The sequence below is a fragment of the Hemiscyllium ocellatum genome, chromosome 25, assembly GCF_020745735.1.
Source record: "Hemiscyllium ocellatum isolate sHemOce1 chromosome 25, sHemOce1.pat.X.cur, whole genome shotgun sequence".
NCBI classification, from domain to species: Eukaryota; Metazoa; Chordata; class Chondrichthyes; order Orectolobiformes; family Hemiscylliidae; genus Hemiscyllium; species Hemiscyllium ocellatum.
The window spans coordinates 33,127,244-33,147,315 of NC_083425.1; the positions used below are offsets into that span (position 1 = coordinate 33,127,244).

At 39.5% G+C, this 20,072-nt stretch overlaps 1 protein-coding gene across 2 annotated transcripts; it reads right to left on the reverse strand.

The window, feature by feature from the left end:
- Window positions 1-1,234: 1,234 nt before the first annotated feature.
- Window positions 1,235-18,959, reverse strand: LOC132827814 (uncharacterized). Of its 2 annotated transcripts, XM_060844549.1 has the most exons (7): window positions 18,722-18,959; window positions 14,767-14,893; window positions 12,522-12,618; window positions 12,097-12,420; window positions 11,166-11,420; window positions 3,807-3,962; window positions 1,235-1,410 (listed from the first exon to the last, which is right to left on the reverse strand). In XM_060844549.1, exons 3-7 carry the CDS (start codon window positions 12,592-12,594, stop codon window positions 1,397-1,399), a joined length of 822 nt encoding a protein of 273 aa, XP_060700532.1. In that variant the 5' UTR covers window positions 12,595-12,618; window positions 14,767-14,893; window positions 18,722-18,959; the 3' UTR covers window positions 1,235-1,396. The 2 variants fall into 2 exon arrangements, with proteins under 2 accessions (XP_060700532.1, XP_060700531.1); XM_060844548.1 differs by lacking the exon at window positions 14,767-14,893.
- Window positions 18,960-20,072: the final 1,113 nt, after the last annotated feature.

Here is a 20,072-nt window from a genome sequence, read left to right on the forward strand (position 1 = left end):
TGTCTCTCTAGAACCAGGCAAACAGAAAATATGGACCAGGATTCTGTATTTAATATGAATGACTGTTTATTTAAAAAAAAGACTAGACATAGGTACGCAACAATGAACTGCTGACATTTAACTCTAATAGTTAAAACTTGAACCCCCTTACAAAAGTATCTCGGCATTCACATACAGACAGTCAAAAAAAATTGATGTCATGGGTGTGGGGTGTTGAATGGCCTGCATCCATGGGATGTATTAAGATGATCCAATTGCTGGGCAGGATTTGCTGTTCTTCAATTTTTCTTCATCAGATATTATTCACTTCTTTGTGAACGGAATGGAGAGACCTGTTCACAAATTATAAAGTTTACTGGTTAAAAGCAACAGTTTAGAGCAATTCGTGAGGGAAAATAAACTCGCTTTCTTCAGGTTTCAAATATGTTCTCCTGCAGACAGACAAACCACCTCGTCTTCCAGATGAACTGAAGATCTCTGGCAATATTGTTCATACCCAAAACTTGTTCAGCTACCCAGAAGCCAATGATAACTTTTATAAGGAGGTTTGAGATTTAACGAGTAGAGTCATTGGCTGGCAGAAGACCTTTGTTATCCAGAGCTGGTCAGAACTTCTCAAACCAATCAGCTACTTGTTGTTGACTGAATCTTATGTGTACCCATTCCCTGGTGCCAGCCTCTCTGCCTCCTCCACTGCTTAAACTAAGCAGCAGTGTAAATACCACTGAGAATGTGTTTCAGTAACTTCCTTTCAAAAATTGCCATGATCCCTTCCACATCCTTGGTTTTTAAAACAGCCATTTTATCACTTCAGTTCACAACCAAAAATGCAGAAAAGAAGAAAGATATAGTTTTTATAGTGAGGCAACATTTTGTCTGGTCTGGGTCAGAAATAGGGATTCCTACACAGATCAGAAGTTTAGAACCATTAAATTCCAAGATTCCAAGATGTCCGTTGGAAAATGACATTTGCAATGAAACACTAACAGAAAAACTTCCACTTCAATTTGCTGGGAATGAAAAGTACTTAATCGGAATTTATAACTAAAAACTGCTGAACATGGTGTCGGATTATTGCAAAACGTTTTATTTTATGAATCATCACAACTATTTTTGTCATGAAAAGTCTGCTACAATTCCAAGAAATCTAACCATGCAAATAACAAGGACAGTGGTTTTCATTAAATGTAGTTATAACTGTATTGTGATTATAACAATTTTTCTCAGTGCTCATATGGAAAATTATTTTCATATTTTTCATGATTATTCTTGCATACCTTTTAGAAACAAGTAAATTTCTACGAAGTGTTTTTAATATCATTTGATACAATGTTTTCGCAGAAATTACATTTAGTAGAAAATTGATTAATAAGATCAATGTCTTTCCAGGCCATCTTCAGTCTTCATTATCTGTTGGAAATAAAATTTGTTAGTAAATGGTAAGGCCGTCCTTCTTATTTCAGCTTATACATCCAGAAAGAGTTGCTTATCTACTAAATTAGGTGATGCTGATTCTTTTCGCTCTCATATGAATGCTTTAGAGAAAATGAAGGATTCAAGTAACTTATGTTAGCAATTGTTATGCAATCATGTACAATGTTATGTATCAAATAACAGTCTACAACAGATAAACTCTAGCTGTTCTATTAGTGTTTATCAAAACTTTTTATCGTTTTATGTCGTGGAATCATCTACAGTGCGGGAAAGGCCATTCAGCTCACCAAGTCCTCACCAAACCTCCAGACAGCATCCCAGCCAGATCCATCCCCTCACTCTTGTCCCCATTACCATGCACCTCCCATGGCTTAATTCACCTGACCTGCACAACCCTGGAGCCTATGGGGCAATTCTTCTGGCATGCCCAATCCACCTAACCTGCACATTTTTTGACTGTGGGAGAAAACCGAAGCACTCGACAGAACACCACAGAGGCATAGGGAGTGCAAACTCCACACAGTCAATGACACAACATTGGAATCAAACCTGCTGTGAGGCAGCAGTGCTAACCACTGTGCCAAACATGGCTTGGAAAAATATTGCCAATTAAAATTAGTCCCCTTTAGCTCCTGAAAGCTTTAATAAGATGAGTGAACATCTCTGGTGAACAATTCCAATGTCAAGTAGAGGAGTTAATGGTTAAAATTAGATGAATTAATCTCAGCCAGCTACTGGGGACACTGCAGTTACAATGTAGTGCTTTTCAGCTAAAGTAAATGAAATTCAAACATGGTTCCATTTGTTAATTATTACCACTGACTCCAGTTGGAATATCCTTTCCATTCACTGTGCAGTGCTCCCTGTCTCTGTCCCTGCCTCAATCCAATTGCTGCAGTAATTCTCATACTCACTTTAGTTTTCTGCAATCTCGACTGTCCCAGTGCTTTCTCAGCTGGCCACATGTCTTCCATCCTCTACAAACATCCAGTCATTCTGGCCTCCGTAAATCAACTAAAATCAAATACTGCCCACTCATCACCCATAAGTTCCCTGATTTACACTGGCTCACAACTCTCAATTAAAATTTTTAAGTTCATGTTCAAATCCTTTCCTATCTTCAAGCCTTCATATCCATGTGATCCCTTTGATCCTTAAAGCCTCTGGAATGCTACAATGCATCAGTTCTAGTTTCTTGTGCATTTCCAATTTTCACTATCAATGATGGTTGGGCCTTCGGCATTGAGCTTTGAATGTCACTCCTAAGTCTTCATTTCTTCTTGACCTTTTCTCCCTCTTTAGCTGGATATTGATTTCAATCTGATTATGTTCCTTTCAATTGATTTGGGATGTTTCACACAAGAAGGCACAAATTAAATGCGAGTTGTTTTTGGTGTTGGGCAAAGGAAATAATACGTTGTCACTGACACAAGGGTCTGCTGGAGTCAGCAATGATCATCTTCATGTTCACATTGGCTGACCTGACTTACTGTATTGGCCCATACATTGAGGAGAGGCCACTTTGACAGGTATGGAGGATAGTGCAATTTTGTACAGTTGGCAGAATATGATGGGGTGCTTTCCCAATTCCCCCACCCCCCCACCCCGCCACACCATCCAGAGACAGACAGCCTTCCTGCTTAGGCCAGCTGCACATGTGTATGACAGAATTTGAGTTGGGTTGGAGATGGTGGGTGCTTAATGTGAGATGAGACCCAGTGAGGAAACTACATCCTCCGCCCCATTTTTGCCACTGAAAGCCAAGCTGGCTTATCTGTTGCACGGTGTCACAGTGGTTAGCACTGCTGCCTCACAGCGCCAGAGACCCAGGTTCATTTCCCACCTCAGGCAAATGCCTGTGTGGAGTTTGCACATTCTCCCCGAGTCTGCGTGGATTTACTCCGAGTGCTCCAGTTTCCTCCCACAATCCAAAAATGTGCAGGTTAGGTGAATTGGCCATACTAAATTGCCCGTAGTGTTAGGTGAAGGGGTAAATGTAGAGGAATGGGTCTGGGTGGGTTGCTCTTTGGAGGGTTGTGTGGACTTGTTGAGCCAAAGGGCCTGTTTCCACAATGTAAGTAATCTAATCATAACCTCCTCTATGGTCAGGCTAGCAACAACCCTGATGAGGTCTAGGTTTTGCCTGCCACCAAACTAACTACCCTCCCACTGAGACACTCAACCCACCCAAAAATTACCTGCTGGTTGGGAGCAAGTGGGAATTTGGAATGACCAGCAGAGTAACTTATTCTGACCCTGGTTTTCAAACATTAGCATAATGTATTTCAACATTGAATTAAAATTGGTGAAGGAAAATAGAATCTTAAGTAACAACAATTCCACTTTTACCATGAACAAAATGGATATAATACCTTGACGACTTTGCTTTTTCCAGGAAAACGCCACCAGAAGTGCCAAAAGTATTAAAAGGACTATGATTGATCCCAGAGATAAATGAATACCAAAAACTGTTCTGATCTTTTCTTCCTTTGACTGAGAGAATGTTTCATTGTTGGAACACTTCAATCCTGAAATCAGACATGCATGATTGAGCTTTTTTGATTATAATTTATATCATGCACTCCTAAAGCTTTAATTCAAACACCAGTCATTGAGATCAGAATGGAGTCAATTATATTAAATTGTGAATTTAAGTGCCCTGAGTTAATTGAATTATGTGCTGGCTACAACTAATTCCATTTTGGAATTTCTGCGATATGACTAGATGTTGCTGTTGGCCACATTGTCATAAGTGGCATTCAACCCACAAGAAGTATTCAGACACAGGAAACAGGAATACATATGACAGGAAGTTATTGAATGTTAGCAGCATGTCCAGCTGGCAGCCAAACATGCTGAGTCAGAACAAGAACTTGTTGTCTGATTCTGCTAATAAGCAGAAATTATTTACTAATTTACTAAGGTCTTAAATATAGAAAAATTCTTGTAGTCCAGCTTATGCAACAGATACTCCATATTTTAATAAACAGAGAAGAAAGACATTTTGATGTTGGTATTGGTTCAGTTTGATTCATGTTGTGCTTTGTTAGGAGACAAAGCATGGCTTAGTAACAGATTAGTATCCCATTAGATGCTGGGTTGACTATTGCTAATAGATTGCAGATATCATTTTAAAAACTGACTGTGTAATTTCCTGTAACCTGCATGTCACATGGCAATCACATGCAGTTTTAAGTTAATAATGACGTTAACTGATCTCAAACTCCATCTTAGCAGCTGAGAGCTTCTGGCTCTACTCGGCAATGTAATAGACACCTCTTTAAAATAGTTCTAGCTCCAAGCTGGGACTTACTCTTTTCTCCATTGACATCACTAGCCATTAATGTCCACTCTGAGCAGCCTGCTCTATATTATGCTCAGACCAAGAGCCATTGAGCCTTCCATCACCTTGGCCATATTGTTGAGTTTCTAATCTCACTTAGTCCGAGACTTCAGTCACCGGATTTGAGGGAGTTGAGTTTCTTGCCATATTGAATCGCTCAGAAATTTAGGACAGTGATCTATGCAACTTTCTTAAGAGTTTCAGGAGTACAGAAAATGATTCCATACATTTTTTTAAAAAGCATCACATTTACAAAATGACAGTGATTAATGCTTTTATTAATAAATCTATATAATTAAGGAAAAAATGGTATTCATTTTTCTGACACTATTAACTGACACTGGTTCCAACTACAGAAAAACAAAGATCAGGCTGGGTGGTGTAGATCCAATGAAAATGAAATTACTGCGCATGAAAAATAATTCATTTTGGCATGTACTTGGCTTTATAAACAAAATCTCTACCAAGGGGATTTCTGAATCAGTTAGGGAAAGTGGAGTTTGAATTTTGTGCTGCTCATGGTGAAAGCTGTTAATGCCTGGGACTTGAACATTACCCAACTTTCTCCAGCCAGTAACATATTGGGAAGTTCCACACTAAATACAGAATATATATTTGTACCAAAGCACTGTGTTTTGTGTTCCATCTCAATGAAATGCATTCACTTAAAACTCAGGAGTTTATTCCTTGCTGTACTTGCTCATTTCTATATTACCTTCTGCAACCAATAATAATATCACAATTAAAAGTTACAGCTATTAATTTAAAGAGATGCTGATTTGTTATAACATTTACTATCTGCCTTCAATCATCAGAGAAGCTAGTACCTTGGAATTTCCTAACTTTAGATTAGTTTTAACATTTTTTTCCAGCTGTCTGCCTTGAAGAAACAAGCAATGTTAAATAGTGCTCTACGTGATGTGGAAACAGTTTGGGTAGAAATGAGAAATCAAAAAGGCAAAAATCTTGCGGAAGTGGTATACAGATCCCTTACAATGGTTGAATTTTTAGCTTTATTTATTTATTTTTCAATTTCATACAAAGAAGGACTGCAATGTTTAACTTAAATTTTACTTCTTTCAATACACTATAATAAGGGTGACTGTAATGTTTAACTTTTAACTTTGTTCCTTATTTCTTTCTACCTTGGTTTTTGTACTAAGGTGGCACAGTGTGTAGCCACATTGAAACCTTTTCACTGTGCTCCTGTACTTGAGTACATGTAACAATAAAGTCGAAATTTAAATCTAAATATCCATCAGCAACCACATTTAGGAGGGAACGGATAAAACAAGAAATAATGTGCGCTTGTCAGAAGGTGCTGAAAAATGTGTTGCTGGAAAAGCGCAGCAGGTCAGGCAGCATCCAAGGAACAGGAGAATCAATGTTTTGGGCATAAGCCTTCCTGAAGAAGGGCTTATGCCCGAAACATCGATTCTTCTGTTCCTTGGATGCTGCCTGACCCGCTGTGCTTTTTCAGCAACACATTTTTCAGCTCTAATCTCCAGCATCTGCAGTCCTCACTTTCTCCTCTTTAATTGTCAGAAGGGCACTTTGATAACCATGGGAGATTTAATCTACATAGAGAATGGAAAACTCAAATGGACAAAAGTAGCCTGGATAAGATGTTCATAGAATATGTTTGGAATGTTTCCTAAGATAATATGCAAGGTTACAAAGGAGGTGAGAATGGAAATTGCAGGGGCACTGACTGTAATCATGCAGTCTTCCAGGTCTTGGGGTGGTGCCAGGAAATTGGAGAATTGCAAACATCATGACTTTGCTAAAACAAAAGTTATTAAGATAAACCCACAAAAATAGACCAGTTTAACTTCAGTCGTGAGGAAATGTCTCGAAAGAATTATTCAGAATACAATTGGAAGTCACCTGAAAAACGTGGGCTGAATAGGAAAGGCTGATATAAATTTCTAGAGAACTTGTTGTTTAAGTCACATGCGGGGGTTTTCAAAAGAAGTAATAGAAAGGATCAATGAGGGTAATGCTGCTGATGTGGCATATACAAACACTTTCTAAAGGCATTTGATAATGTACCACACAACAAACTTGTGAGAAAAGGTGTAGCTCATGGAATAAAAGGGTTGGTAGCAGTGAGAATGCAAAACTGGTTGAGTGATCAGAATCTGGGAATAATGGTTAATGGACGTTTTACAGACTAGAATAAGATTTGTATTAGAGGTCCCCAATAGCTAATATCAGAACCTTTCTTTTCCTAATATATATATTAATAATCTAGATCTTAATGTGCAAGGGACAATTTCAAAGTTTGTGATAATACAAAACATGGAAGAATTATAAACTGTGAGGAGATCAGTGTTGAACTTCAAAAGGACATAGACGAATTGGTGAAGTAGCAGAAGGTGGAAGATAAAGTTCAAGGCAGAGAAGTGTGGGGCAATGTATTTTGGAGGGAAGAATACGCACAGCTAAAACAAGAGACGCATTTCTAAAGGGGGTGCAGGAGCAGCATGACCTAAATGGGTATTGGTACAGATCTTTGAAGGTACAGGACAGGTAGGGACAGCAGTATGTAAAGCATACAATATCCTCAGCTTTATTAATAGGGATCAAAAAGCGTGGCAGCAGGTCAGGCAGCTTCCGAGGAGCAGGAGAGTCAACGTTTCAGGCATAAGCCCTTCTTCAGGAATGTGGAGGGGGAAGGGGTCTGAGAGATAAATAGGGGATGGAGTGGGGGAGTGGAAGGTAGCTGGGAAGGTGATAGATGAATGCAGGTGGGGGGTAATTGTGTAGGTTGGTGGGGAGTGTGGAGCAGATAATTGGGAATGAAGATGGACAGGCAGGACAGTTCAAGAGGACAATGCCAAGTTGGAGGGTTGCATTTGAAATGAGGTGGGGGGAAGGGAGATGTGGAATTTGGTGAAGTTGATGTTGACGCCATATGGTTGAAGGGTCCCAAGGCAGAAGATGAGGCATTCTTCCTTCATTTGTCGGGTGGCTTGGATTTGGCAGTGGCGCAGGACTTGCATGTCCTTATTAATGGAGGAGTCCCAGAACTTGCGTGTCCTTATTAATGGAGGAGTCCCAGAACTTGCATGTCCTTATATGTAGTACAAGAGAATGGAGGTGATGCTGAACTTGTATGAAATACTTGTTAGACCTCAACTAGATTACGATGTACAGTTCTAGATCTAGGACATTAGGAATGATGTGAACACATTGGAGAAAGTTCAGAAGTGAACCACAAAAATGGTTCGAGAGATGCAAAACTTCAGCAACAATGATAGATTACAGAAGTTGGAACTGTCCTCCTTGAAAAGAAGAAAGTTAAGAGGAGACCATATAGAAATTGTCAAAATCATGAGGGGGCTGGATAGAGAGAAACAGTGAACAGTTGTGAAAAGATCAAGTTTGAGCGGCATATTTAATGATAAATTAAACTTCTTCACATGAGTAGTTCAGATATTGAAGGCATTGCAAGAAAATGTGATAGAGGCAATTTAATTGAGACATTCAAGGGGACAATGGATAATTATTTAAATAAAGATAATGCATAAAGAAAAAGGCAGGAGAAAGGCACTAAGTCATAATACCTATTGGTCAGGTGGAACAGACTTAGTGGGCCCACTTGCCTCCTTCTGCATTCGAAGAGTTCTGTGATTCTATAACAGCATTTTCTGGAAAATACCAGGTCTGGCTTTGTGCAATGAGATAGGATTAATTAATAGTGTGATAGCAAATATGTCCTCAGGTAGCCACAATTATAATATGAAATTTTGCATTTGATTTGAGGAAAAGTGGAGTGGGTACAATTTTGTTTTGTTTAAAGAAACTTGCAATTATGAGGCATGAAAGGACAGACAGCTAAAGTGAATTGGCAAACCAGGTTAAAGAACAAATCAACACTAGTAGACATTTAAGAGAATATTTTAGGATACACAGAATAAATAAATTCCAATGAGTAAACAAAAATTCAAGGGCTGAACTCATCATCAGTGATTAATCAGAAATGTTAAAGGTAATATCAGACTGAAAGAGAAAGCATATAATTGTGTAAAGATAATTTATAGGTCAGAAGGTTGGACAAAACACAAAGAAAATCAAAGAATGAGAAAAGAATATTAAAGTGGGATAAATTAGATGATGAAAGAAAGCTAGTCATAAATATGCAAACAAAGAATAAGAGTTTCAGTAAGTATGTAAAGAATATATTTAACAAGAGTTAACAGAGTCAGCATTGTTCAAATAGAAAGTGAGACTGAAGAATTTTTAATGAAAAATAAAAATATGGCAGATGAATCGAATGGGTAATTTGCATCAGTTCTTACTGAAGAGGATACAAGTCAGATCTCAGAAGCAGTGATTAATCAGGAAATGGAGAGAGGGAGGAATTCCAGAAAATCTCAATCACCAGAGAAGCCATTCTGAATAAGTTGTTGGAGCTCTGAGCTGACAAGTGCCTGGGGCAGATGCATTTCATCCTTGGTCTGATAAAGAGTTGCTAGAGTGATCATTGACAAGTTGGTTTTAATTTTCCAAAATTCCCTTGATTCTCGGACAGTCCCATTAGATGGGAATAGTTAATATTCAAAAAAGGAGGGAAACAGAAAGTAAGAAACTGCAGGCCAGTTAGATTTTAAACAGGGTAAATGTTACAAGTTATTATTAAAGAAATCAGTGCATGGCATTTGTACAAGTTACGGTTAATCAAATGTGAACATTGTTTTGTGAAGACCAATCCTCTGGAGTTCTCTAAGGAGGTAACATGTGTAGTGGATAAAGGGGAATTGATGGATGCACTGTATTTAAAATCCTAGAAGGGATTTGATAAGATACCATGTCAAAGAGTATTGTGGAAAATGAAAACTGACACTGGCTTACTGACATGAATAGTAGATTGTTTGACTATCAGAAAATAGAGAGTGGGCATAAATGCTTCTTTTTCAGGTTGATAAGATATAATGATTGTTATTTCACAGTGATCAGTGCTAGGACTTCAAATGTTTACAATTTAAATAAATGATTTAGATGAAGAGACAGAAGGTATGGTTGCCAAATTTAATGGTGACACAAAGCCAAGTAGGAAAGTAAATTGTGAACAGGCCATAAAGAGGCTGCAAGGAGATACCAATAGGTTAATGGAGTGACAAAAATGTGTCAAATGAAGTATATATGGAAACACATACAATTATCTAGTTTAACAGGAAAAGAAAACAAAGAAACATAATATCTAACTAATGAGAAATTGCAGAACTTTCAGATGCAAGCGATTTGGGTTTCCTCATGCATGAATGCAAATACAGCAAATAGAAAAGCAAATAGAATGCTATCATTTATCATGAGAGGAACTCAATACAAAAGTAAGAAGATTTCACTTAAAATAGACAAAGGACTGGTGAGACTACACGTGGAGGAATGTGCACAGTGTTGTTCAGCTTATTTAAGAAAGGGTGTAAATGACTTGAAGAAACTTCAGAGATGGTGTACTAGACTAATACGTGGAGTGGGCAAGTGGTCTTATAAGGAAAAGTTGAACAGCCTAGGCTTGTATCCACTGGAATTCAAAAGAACAAGAGGTGACTTGATTGAAATATGAAGTATTTGAGAGGTTTTGACACTTTAGACATGGATGTTAGCTCTTCTGGAAAAGAATAGAACTTGGGATCTCTTTTTCAAGGTCAGGGTGCCTCTCAATTAAAACAAAGACATGGTGTTTTTTTTTCAGAAGGTTGTGAGTCTTCAGAGCTCACTTTGCAAAAAAAGTGGTGGAAGCAAAATCCTTGCATATTTTTAAGGCAGAGTTCAACAGATTCTTGTTAAGCAAGGGGGTGGAAAGTTATCAGTGATAGGCAGGATTGCAGACTTGTAGACAGTCAGATCAACCATGATCTTATTGGATAATGGAGCAATCTCAAGCATCTGAGTGGACCACTCTGCTCCTAATAGGAGTGTTTGTATATAGATTTAGATTTCTTACAGTGTGGAAACAGGCCCTTCGGCCCAACAAGTCCACACCGACCCTCCGAAGAGCAACCCACCCATACCCATTCCCCTACATTTACCCCTGAACCTAGCACTATGGGCAATTTAGCACGGCCAATTCACCTAACCTGCACATTTTTTGACTGTGGGAGGAAACCGGAGCACCTGGAGAAAACCCATGCAGACACGGGGAGAATGTGCAAACTCCACATAGACAGTTGCCTGAGGCAGGAATTGAACCTGGGTCTCTGGCACTGTGAGGCAGCAGTGCTAGCCACTGTGCCACCGTGCCATCCATGAATGTTTGTTAGTGCATTTTGATTTCCCTCAGTCCATATATTTTCTTTCCTACATGTCTACTAGACAACTTACACAACTGAATCATGCAAAATCTTATGTTTCAAATGGAAGTAAATTAAATAAAACTTACTTGTAGAAATACATGAATTTTCATAGCATAAAGAGCAGTTATAGTTTATGGCGCATAGTTCTCCAATAACTGGAATGTAAGTAGTGATGTTGAACAATTTATCTTTTGTTCGTGTTACACTCAAATTAGCTGCCAAGTTAGTGCCATTTTCATTTTTCCAGTCGGGTTTTGCCAATGGATATCCAAGTGTAGTACAAGATAAACCTTTCTCACCACCTTCAATCCTTTTGGATACTTGTAGAACAGTATATGGAGCTGAAAAACATGTTTTACAAGTTTCAACTTTCATCTCCAAGTCTGTGATTGTACAGCTGGATTAAACAAAATCAACACCAATCTTCCAATTAGCATCAGAAACATTAATTTCCCAATAATTCTATTTTGACTGAATTGGCCCACACTCATACCATTATTCAAGTTTGAAATCTTGCTTAAGTAAACTGAATGAGCAACTTTAAATCATTCATTTCAATTGCATTTTCCCTCCTTACATAAAAGCAGTGACTAATACTGGAGCATGGTGATAACGTGTGCCAGCAATTCTCAAATACCTCAACCAATGTGGCAGTTATCATTTGTGAATCCTGGAAATAAATGACAGGAACTTTAACCACTGAGACATTATATCAAGCTCAATCACATCCTCATCCAATACCTACTTATGTGAATTTTCAGAAAGTATCAGTTGACAACAATAAGTAGCAGGAACTCTGGCTGATGATATGATGACAGTATTACAGCCAATTCTGTAAATGCATGGTTACCCATGATGAATCAAAAGTACTTAGGAACAGGAGATTGTATTGACACAGAATAGACCAATAATGCAAATAGTTTCTTTTCTGATGCAATTGTATTAGTTTTCATCTTAAAAGTCTTCTTTTAAATATTGTAATCATGTGTTGACCAAAAAGAGATTTTCTTTACTTACCATGAATGAAAAGTTGGATATTTTTATACTTGTAGCCACCTGGCCCACAGTCTATGAAAATCTGATAATTCCCTTCATCCACAATTTCTGATTTCTCAATTATCAATGATACATTTTTGTAATCTGTAACACATCTTTTTTGTTTCTGACCAGTCGTTTCATTATCAGATGTGCATGGGATTTCAGTCGAATAAGAATTCACATTGAAGTTCCAGCTAATATTGCAATTTTTCTCCCAATGTGACTTGTACTCACAAACCAAAACAATGCGGTGGTTATGTATTCCAGTCAATGGACTGTTGCAATCCAAAGTTATAAATGAATCTGCAATAAATGTGGATATCAGTTAACATTTAAAATTTATGGTAAAGCCATATATTGGTGAATTACTAAAATGGCAGAAATTATGCACCGAGACTACTTACTATTGGTTATAGCGAATGGACAAAAAACAATCACAATAGTATACAAAATGTTTAGAAAGCAGTAAGTGGCCATCCTTCTCTTGGGACTTTAAGAAACCTGTTTAAAATATTTGTACAAAACAAGTAACATTACTTGAATGCAGTTACTGTTGGAAACAGTTTGTTTCTGTACTCGGATGCTGTGGCATTATTATTTAAGACTGGGAGCTACCATTCCTGAGTATTCTGCACAAAAGAAATCTACATACAGGTACTGATATTGTTTGCTGCACATGCATAGATAGTTAAACTATACTCTGAACAGAGTAGTCTCTGCATTTGGGCTTATGCTGCAATCTGAACAGATACGCTTGTACAATAGTCTGAGACATGCATGCTTACAAAGAGAGACCCAGGATAGGTTGTGCGCAGCTAAGTTGGTAAACATGTTCTTGGTGGAACTATTCATATGGGAGAAAATTCAGCAATGGTGTAAGTATTCACATGGGAGAATAATCAACCCAGATCTGATACTAAAGGCCGCTTTGAAGATGTGTTTGATTATGTGTTCATATGATTCAGGAGAAACATGATGCAGACTTTTGGATTAAGTTGATAAATAAGTATTGGAGTTCACAAGGAAATGTGTATAATTCAAATCCAAATATTAATGAACATGATAATAATTAACTAATGATTATAAAAAAGTACATTTGAGTGCTCACTACAATCAGAACAGTTTTAACAGTATAAGACTTTTTGAACATATAAGTGATTTAGATGTGAATAAAGGAGGTATGGTTAGTAAGTTTTTAGATGAGACCAAACTTGAAGGTAGAGTGGACAGCAAAGTAAGTTACCTCAGAGTACAGTGGGATCTTGATCAGATGGGCCATTTAGATGGGAGGAGTGGCAGATGGAGTTTAATTTAAATAAATGTGAGGAGCTGCATTTTGGAGAGGCATCTTAGGGCAGGACTTATAAACTTAATGGAATGGTCCTTTGAATGTTACTGAACAAAGTGATCTTGGAGAGCAGGTCAAGAGTGCGATGCTGGAAAAGAGCAGCAGGTCAGGCAGCATCCGAGGAGCAGGTGAATCAACGTTTCGAGCTTAAGCTCTGCATCAGGAATTGATCAAGATCTTAAGCCCAGAACATTGACTCTCCTGCTCCTTGGATGCTGCCTGGCCTGCTGTGCTTTTCCAGCACCACATTCTTGACTCTGATCTCCAGCATCTGCAGTCCTGACTTTTTCCTTGGAGTGTAGGTTCATAGCTCCTTGAAAGTGGAATCTCAGGTAGATAGGATAGTGAAGAAGGCATTGATATGCTTCCTTTACTGGTCAGTGCATTTAGTATAGGAGTTGGGAGGTCATGTTGCGGCTGTACAGGACATTGATTTGGTCACTTTTGTATGCAATTCTGGTCTCCCTACTATAGGATGGATGTTGTGAAGTTTGAAAGAGTTCAGAAAGATTTAAAAGGATGTTGCCAGGGTTGGAAGGTTTGATTTGCAAGGAGAGCTGCATAGGCTGGGGTTACTTTCTCTGGAGGCTGAGGGGTGACCTTATCAAGGTTTATAAAATCATGAGGAGCATGGATAGGATAAATAGGCAAAGCCTTTTCCCTGGGATGGGGGAGTACAAAGCTAGATGACATAGGTTGAAGGTGAGAAGGGGAAGATATAAAAGGGACCTAAGGTACGTGTATGGAATGAGCTGTCAGAGGAAGTGGTGGAGGCTGGTATGATTACAACATTTAAAAGGCATCTGGATGGGTATATCGTAGAAAGTGTTTAGAGGGATATGGGCCAAATGCTGGCAAATGGGACTAGATTTATTCAGGATATCTGGATTGCATGGATGAGCTACAGCAAAGGGTCTGTTTCCATGCTGTGTATCTCTGTGGCTGTATGACCAAATAAATCACCAATTATTATTGTTAAAATAAGAGACTGCTACTCAGAAACACAGATTGGATATTGCTGAGAAAAGAAACCACAATGATTTTATTATATAAACCTTTGTGGGAAATGGACTCTTTCTTATGTTTAAATGAGGCTCATGGGGTTTCAAATTACATCATGGGGCACTAAATGTAAATATATAACATCCCTTTGATTTCAATTGTTTAAACTAAATAACATAATGCTGCTTAGAATATTACAGGGAAACATTCCTGTTATAGCTGTTACCTATAATATTTTGTAAAATCTCCCCTTAACTTTTAAATTGCAGAGAGCACAAGCTTAGCTTTTGAACCCTTACCTTATAACTTAACCCCTGGTGGCCAGGCATCAATCTGCTTAATAGTCATTGCATTCCCTTCAAGATCGAATTCAAGATTTCAAATTAGTAGGTTTTTGTCAGTAAAGCTTATGAAGGGTTATGGAATCTGAATGGATTACAATGTATGAAGTTAAGACATGGATCAGTTCTGATTCAACGAGATCCAATCAGATGCTGAATGGTCTAACTCTTATTCTGACTTTTTTACATTTAAATTTATAAGAACTGCTACAGCTAAAGAAAACATGATGTGATGAACAGTTCTCCATCAAACTTATTTGCAAACATCCATTGTTTCAAATGATCCTCCCATCTCTCTCCTTCACCCAAGTCTGCTGTGTTGGTCACTCACAGGACCTCTGAGCCTGGAAGTCTGGGTCACTTGCTGATACTTAGCATTTCCCAGTTTGGCAGGACTGGGGAATAAGCTGACACCAATAGTCCTGGGTAATATGGAATGATAAGACACTTTGAATGTCCAGATGGGTTTTGGTTCTCCTCTTCCACACCACACTCCCCCCTCCCTCCCACTCATTCCCACCCTCCACCGCCCCCCCAAGCCTGTTATGGGTAGGAGAGGAATTTTCAAGAGCTTTCTTCACTTCTTATTGCCTTGCTTTGTCTTCTTTCTTTTCCCTGCAGGGAGATGAGAAGAATAAAGGTATGGGCAGTGGGACAGTGTTAATCTCAACGATAGCCTAACCCAACAATAGGAAGATAAAGGAGGGTGACATGGCTGGTGGCTGGAGGCTCCTTTGCAAAAACCAATCATTAACCCCAATACCAGTAAGATGCAAAGTCCCAATTAATATCCTCTCTGTCCCCACTATATATAGTTTCAAGGTTTTAAAATTCATTAGGTTACAGGTTAAAAGTAGAGTGATTATGAATAAAAATGACTGTTACTCAGGCAAAAGGGCCTTTATCCTCTGAAGTAAGAAAGATGATCTCATTGGAACGTAAGGTTGATGGATGCCAAGAGTTTGCTTGCCTTGGCTGGGAAATCATCTTAAGGTACTCAGATGGTTCTTTAGGAATGAGATGAGGAAAAATAGCTGCGCTTAGGATGGTGAATCTTTTGGATTTCACTAGGTGCTCAATCACTAATCAATCATCATTTATATAAATGATTTGGATATGAGCATAAGAGATATGGTTAGTAAGCTTGCAGGTGACACCAAAATTGGAGGTGTAGTGGACAGTGAAGAAGGTTATTTCAGATTACAACGGGATCATGATCAGATGGGCCAGTGGGTTGAGAAGTGGCAGATGGAGTTTAATTCAGATAAATGAGAGGTGCTGCATTTTGGGAAAGCAAATCAGAGCAGGAATTATACACTTAATGGTAAGGTCCTAGGGAGTGTTGCTGAACAAAGAGATCTTGGAGTGCAGGTTCATAGCTCCTTGAAAGTGGAGTCGCAGGTAGATAGGATAGTGAAGAAGGCATTTGGTATGCTTTCCTTTATTGGTCAGCGTATTGAGTACAGGAGTTGGGAGATCATGTTGCAGATGTACAGGACATTGGTTAGGCCACTTTTGGAATATCACGTGCAAATCTGGTCTCCTTCCTATTGGAAAGATGTTTGGAAACTTGAAAAGATTCAGAAAAGATTTACAAGGGTGTTGTCAGGATTGGAGGATTTAAGCTATGGGGAGAGGTTGAATAGGCTGGGGCTGTTTTACCTGGAGCTGAGGCTGAGGGGTGACCTTATAGAGGTTTACAAAATTATGAGGGGCATGGATAGGATAAGTAGACAAAGTCTTTTCCCTGGGGTGGAGAGTCTAGAACTAGACAGCATAGGTTTAGGGTGAGAGGGGAAAGATATAAAAGAGACCTAAGGGGCAATTATTTCACACAGATGGTGGTGAGTGTATGGAATGAGCTGCCAGAGGATGTGGTGGAGTTGTGGTTCTGTTCGCCGAGCTGGGAGTTTTTCTTGCAAACGTTTCGTCCCCTTTCTAGGTGGCATCCTCAGTACTTGGGAGCCTCCTGTGAAGCGCTTCTGTGCTGATTCCTCCGGCATTTACACTGGTTTGAATCTGCCACTTCCGGTTATCAGTAGCTGTCCGCTGCAGTGGCCGGCATATAGGGTCTAGGTCAATGTGACTGTTGATTGAATTCGTGGATGAGTGCCATACTTGTAGGAATTCCCTGGCTGTTCTCTGTTTGGCCTGTCCTATAATGGTGGTGTTGTCCCAATCAAATTCATGTTGTTTGTCATCTGAGCGTATGGTTACTAGGGATAGCTGGTCGTGTCGTTTCGTGGCCAGTTGGTGTTCATGGATGCGGGTTGTTAGCTGTCTTCTTTGTGCAGTCCTTGCATGGGATTTTGTAAACCACATTGGTTTTGCTCATGCTGGGTACTGGGTCCTTTGTCCTGGTGAGTTATTGTCTGAGAGTGGCTGTTGGTTTGTGCGCAGTTATGAGTCCTAGTGGTCGCAGCAGTCTGACTGTCAGTTCAGAGATGCTCCTGATGTATGGGAGTGTGGCCAGTCCTTTGGGTTGTGGCATGTCCTCATTTCGTTGTCTTTCCCTGAGGCATCTGTTAATGAAATTGTATGGGTATCTGTTTTGTTGAATACCTTGTATAGGTGTTCTTCTTCCTCTTTTTGTAGTTCAGGACCCAATACCCAGCATGAGCAAAACCAATGTGGTTTACAAAATCCCATGCAAGGACTGCACAAAACATTACATAGGACAAACAGGAAGACAGCTAACAACCCGCATCCATGAACACCAACTGGCCACAAAATGACACGACCAGCTATCCCTAGTAGCCATACATTCAGATGACAAACAACATGAATTCGATTGGGACAACACCACCATTATAGGACAGGCCAAACAGAGAACAGCCAGGGAATTACTAGAAGCATGGCACTCATCCACAAATTCGATCAACAGACACAGCGACCTAAACCCTATATACCGTCCACTGCAGCGGACAGCTACTGACAACCGGAAGCGGCAGATTCAAACCAGTGTAAATGCCGGAGGAATCATCATAGAAGCGCTTCACAGGAGGCTTCCAATCACTGAAGATGTCACCTAGAAAGGGGACGAAATGTTTGCAAGAAAAACTCCCAGCTTGGCAAACAGAACCACAACAATGAGCACCCGAGCTACAAATCTTCTCACAAACTTTGATGTGGTGGAGGCTGGTACAATTGCAACATTTACAAGACATCTGAATGGATACATGAATATGAAGGGTTTGGAGGGATATGGGCTAGGTGCTGGCAGGTGGAACTAGATTGGGTTGGGATATCTGGTCAGCGTGGACAAATGGACTGAAGGGTCTGTTTCCATGCTGTATATCTCGAAGACTCTATGACTCCACAAGGAACAAATATTGCAGGATATACACAAAGAGAAGTGAAAGGTGGAAATGTTATAGAGGCGCTGCTCTGACATTACCTACAGAAAGAGAAAACGTTTCAGTTTGTTACTGAACGTTTCTAAGCAAAAGATTAAAAGCGATAGCTAACATTTTCTAAAGCAGTGAAAGGCAGATAAACGGGTCCGTTGGAAATACTCGGACACACACACACACTGACAGACACCGTACACTAACAGACACTCCCTAACCCAGAGACAGACACCCCCCCCAAAACTCTCTCTCACACACGCGAACACACTGCTCTTTGTATCTGATGCTTGATGAACATTGTGTTGAGAAATATAACCAGGTTCAGATGTTTGAAACGCAAAAACAAATACCTCCACGGACTACGATCAGCAGTGAAAGCAAAACAAGTGGCAGTAAGGCAGGTTTTGAAGAGCTTATTAAATCTTGCGAACTAAAACAAAAGCAAGCAGCAGTGAGTCTTTCCACAAGGACTAAACTCACTGGTTCTATATCATACCAAAACATCGTAAATTCACACTGAAATAGCCATGCCCTAATCTATTGTAAATTGGAGATAATTTCACCTTTTGTTATGTTGCCATTGTCCACTCTCTGCTATCAGCGGAGAGATCAGTCTTGACGACAGCCCTCAATACGTGTCAATTGTCACTGGGGGCATTGCTGCTGAGGATGCGTCGATCTCATTTAAGTTTTGCCTTGTCTTGCCATCATAATCAATTGCCTCCCACACAAAAGAACTACTGGTATCGTTTCTTCTCAATATTTCAATATTGGAACTCTGTTCCTGCCTGCCAAACCTTTTTCAATCACTCTTAATCAGAGTTTCAGTTTCATTATAAAACAAACTGAGATGCAATAACTTGCATGTGTCAGAAGCAGATCAATGCGTGAATATTGACCATCACGAGATCGCAGCGAACTCACCACAAGCTAAACTCCCCAGAAGTTGCATTTCTCAGAATAATCTTACAGTTATGGAGTCATAGAGATGTACAGTGTGGAAACAGAGCCTTGTTACCAACTTGTCCATGCCAAACAGATATCCTAAATGAATCTAGTCCCATTTACCTGCACTTGCCCCATAACTCTCTAAACCCTTCCAATTCATATACCCATCCAGATGCCTTTTAAATGTTGCAATTGTACCAGCCTCCACCACTTCCCCTGGCAGCTCATTCCATACATGCACCACCCTCTACATGAAAAAGTAGGTCACTTTTAAATTTTTCACCCCTCACCCTAAATCTATGCTCTCTAGTTCTGAATTCCTTCACTCCAGGGAAAAGGTATTGTCTATTTATCCTATCCATAGTTAAAAATCACGCAACACCAGATTATAGTCCAACAGGTTTAATTGGAAGCACACTAGCTTTTGGAGTGATGCTCCTTCATCAGGTGGTAGCGTCGCTCCGAAAGCTAGTGTGCTTCCAATTAAACCTGTTGGACTATGACCTGGTGTTGTGTGATTTTTAACTTTGTACACCCCAGTCCAACACCGGCATCTCCAATTCATATCCTATCCATGCCCTTCATGATTTTATAAACCTGTATAAGGTCACCCCTCAGTCTCTGACACTCCAGGGAAAACAGTCCCAGCCTATTTTGCCTCTCCCTATTGCTCAAACCCTCCAACCTTTCCACCCTAAGAGGTGGTTAATGGAAGTGCGGTGTGGTGCAGTCCTCATTTTGAACTTGCACACAGAAACACTGAATCTGGCTACATTAAACATCAGAAAATTGAATAGCTCAGTGAACATGCCTATTAAATGAACCACAATCTATTTCAATAGATGGGGGAATAAATGGGTTCCTCTACATATTTTCACTCCCACCAAGTTCGTTTTCAGACACTCACTGTGCCCAGAAGCACACTCACAACCATGTAGAGAGCTAGGGAGAGTTTCCTTCAACCAA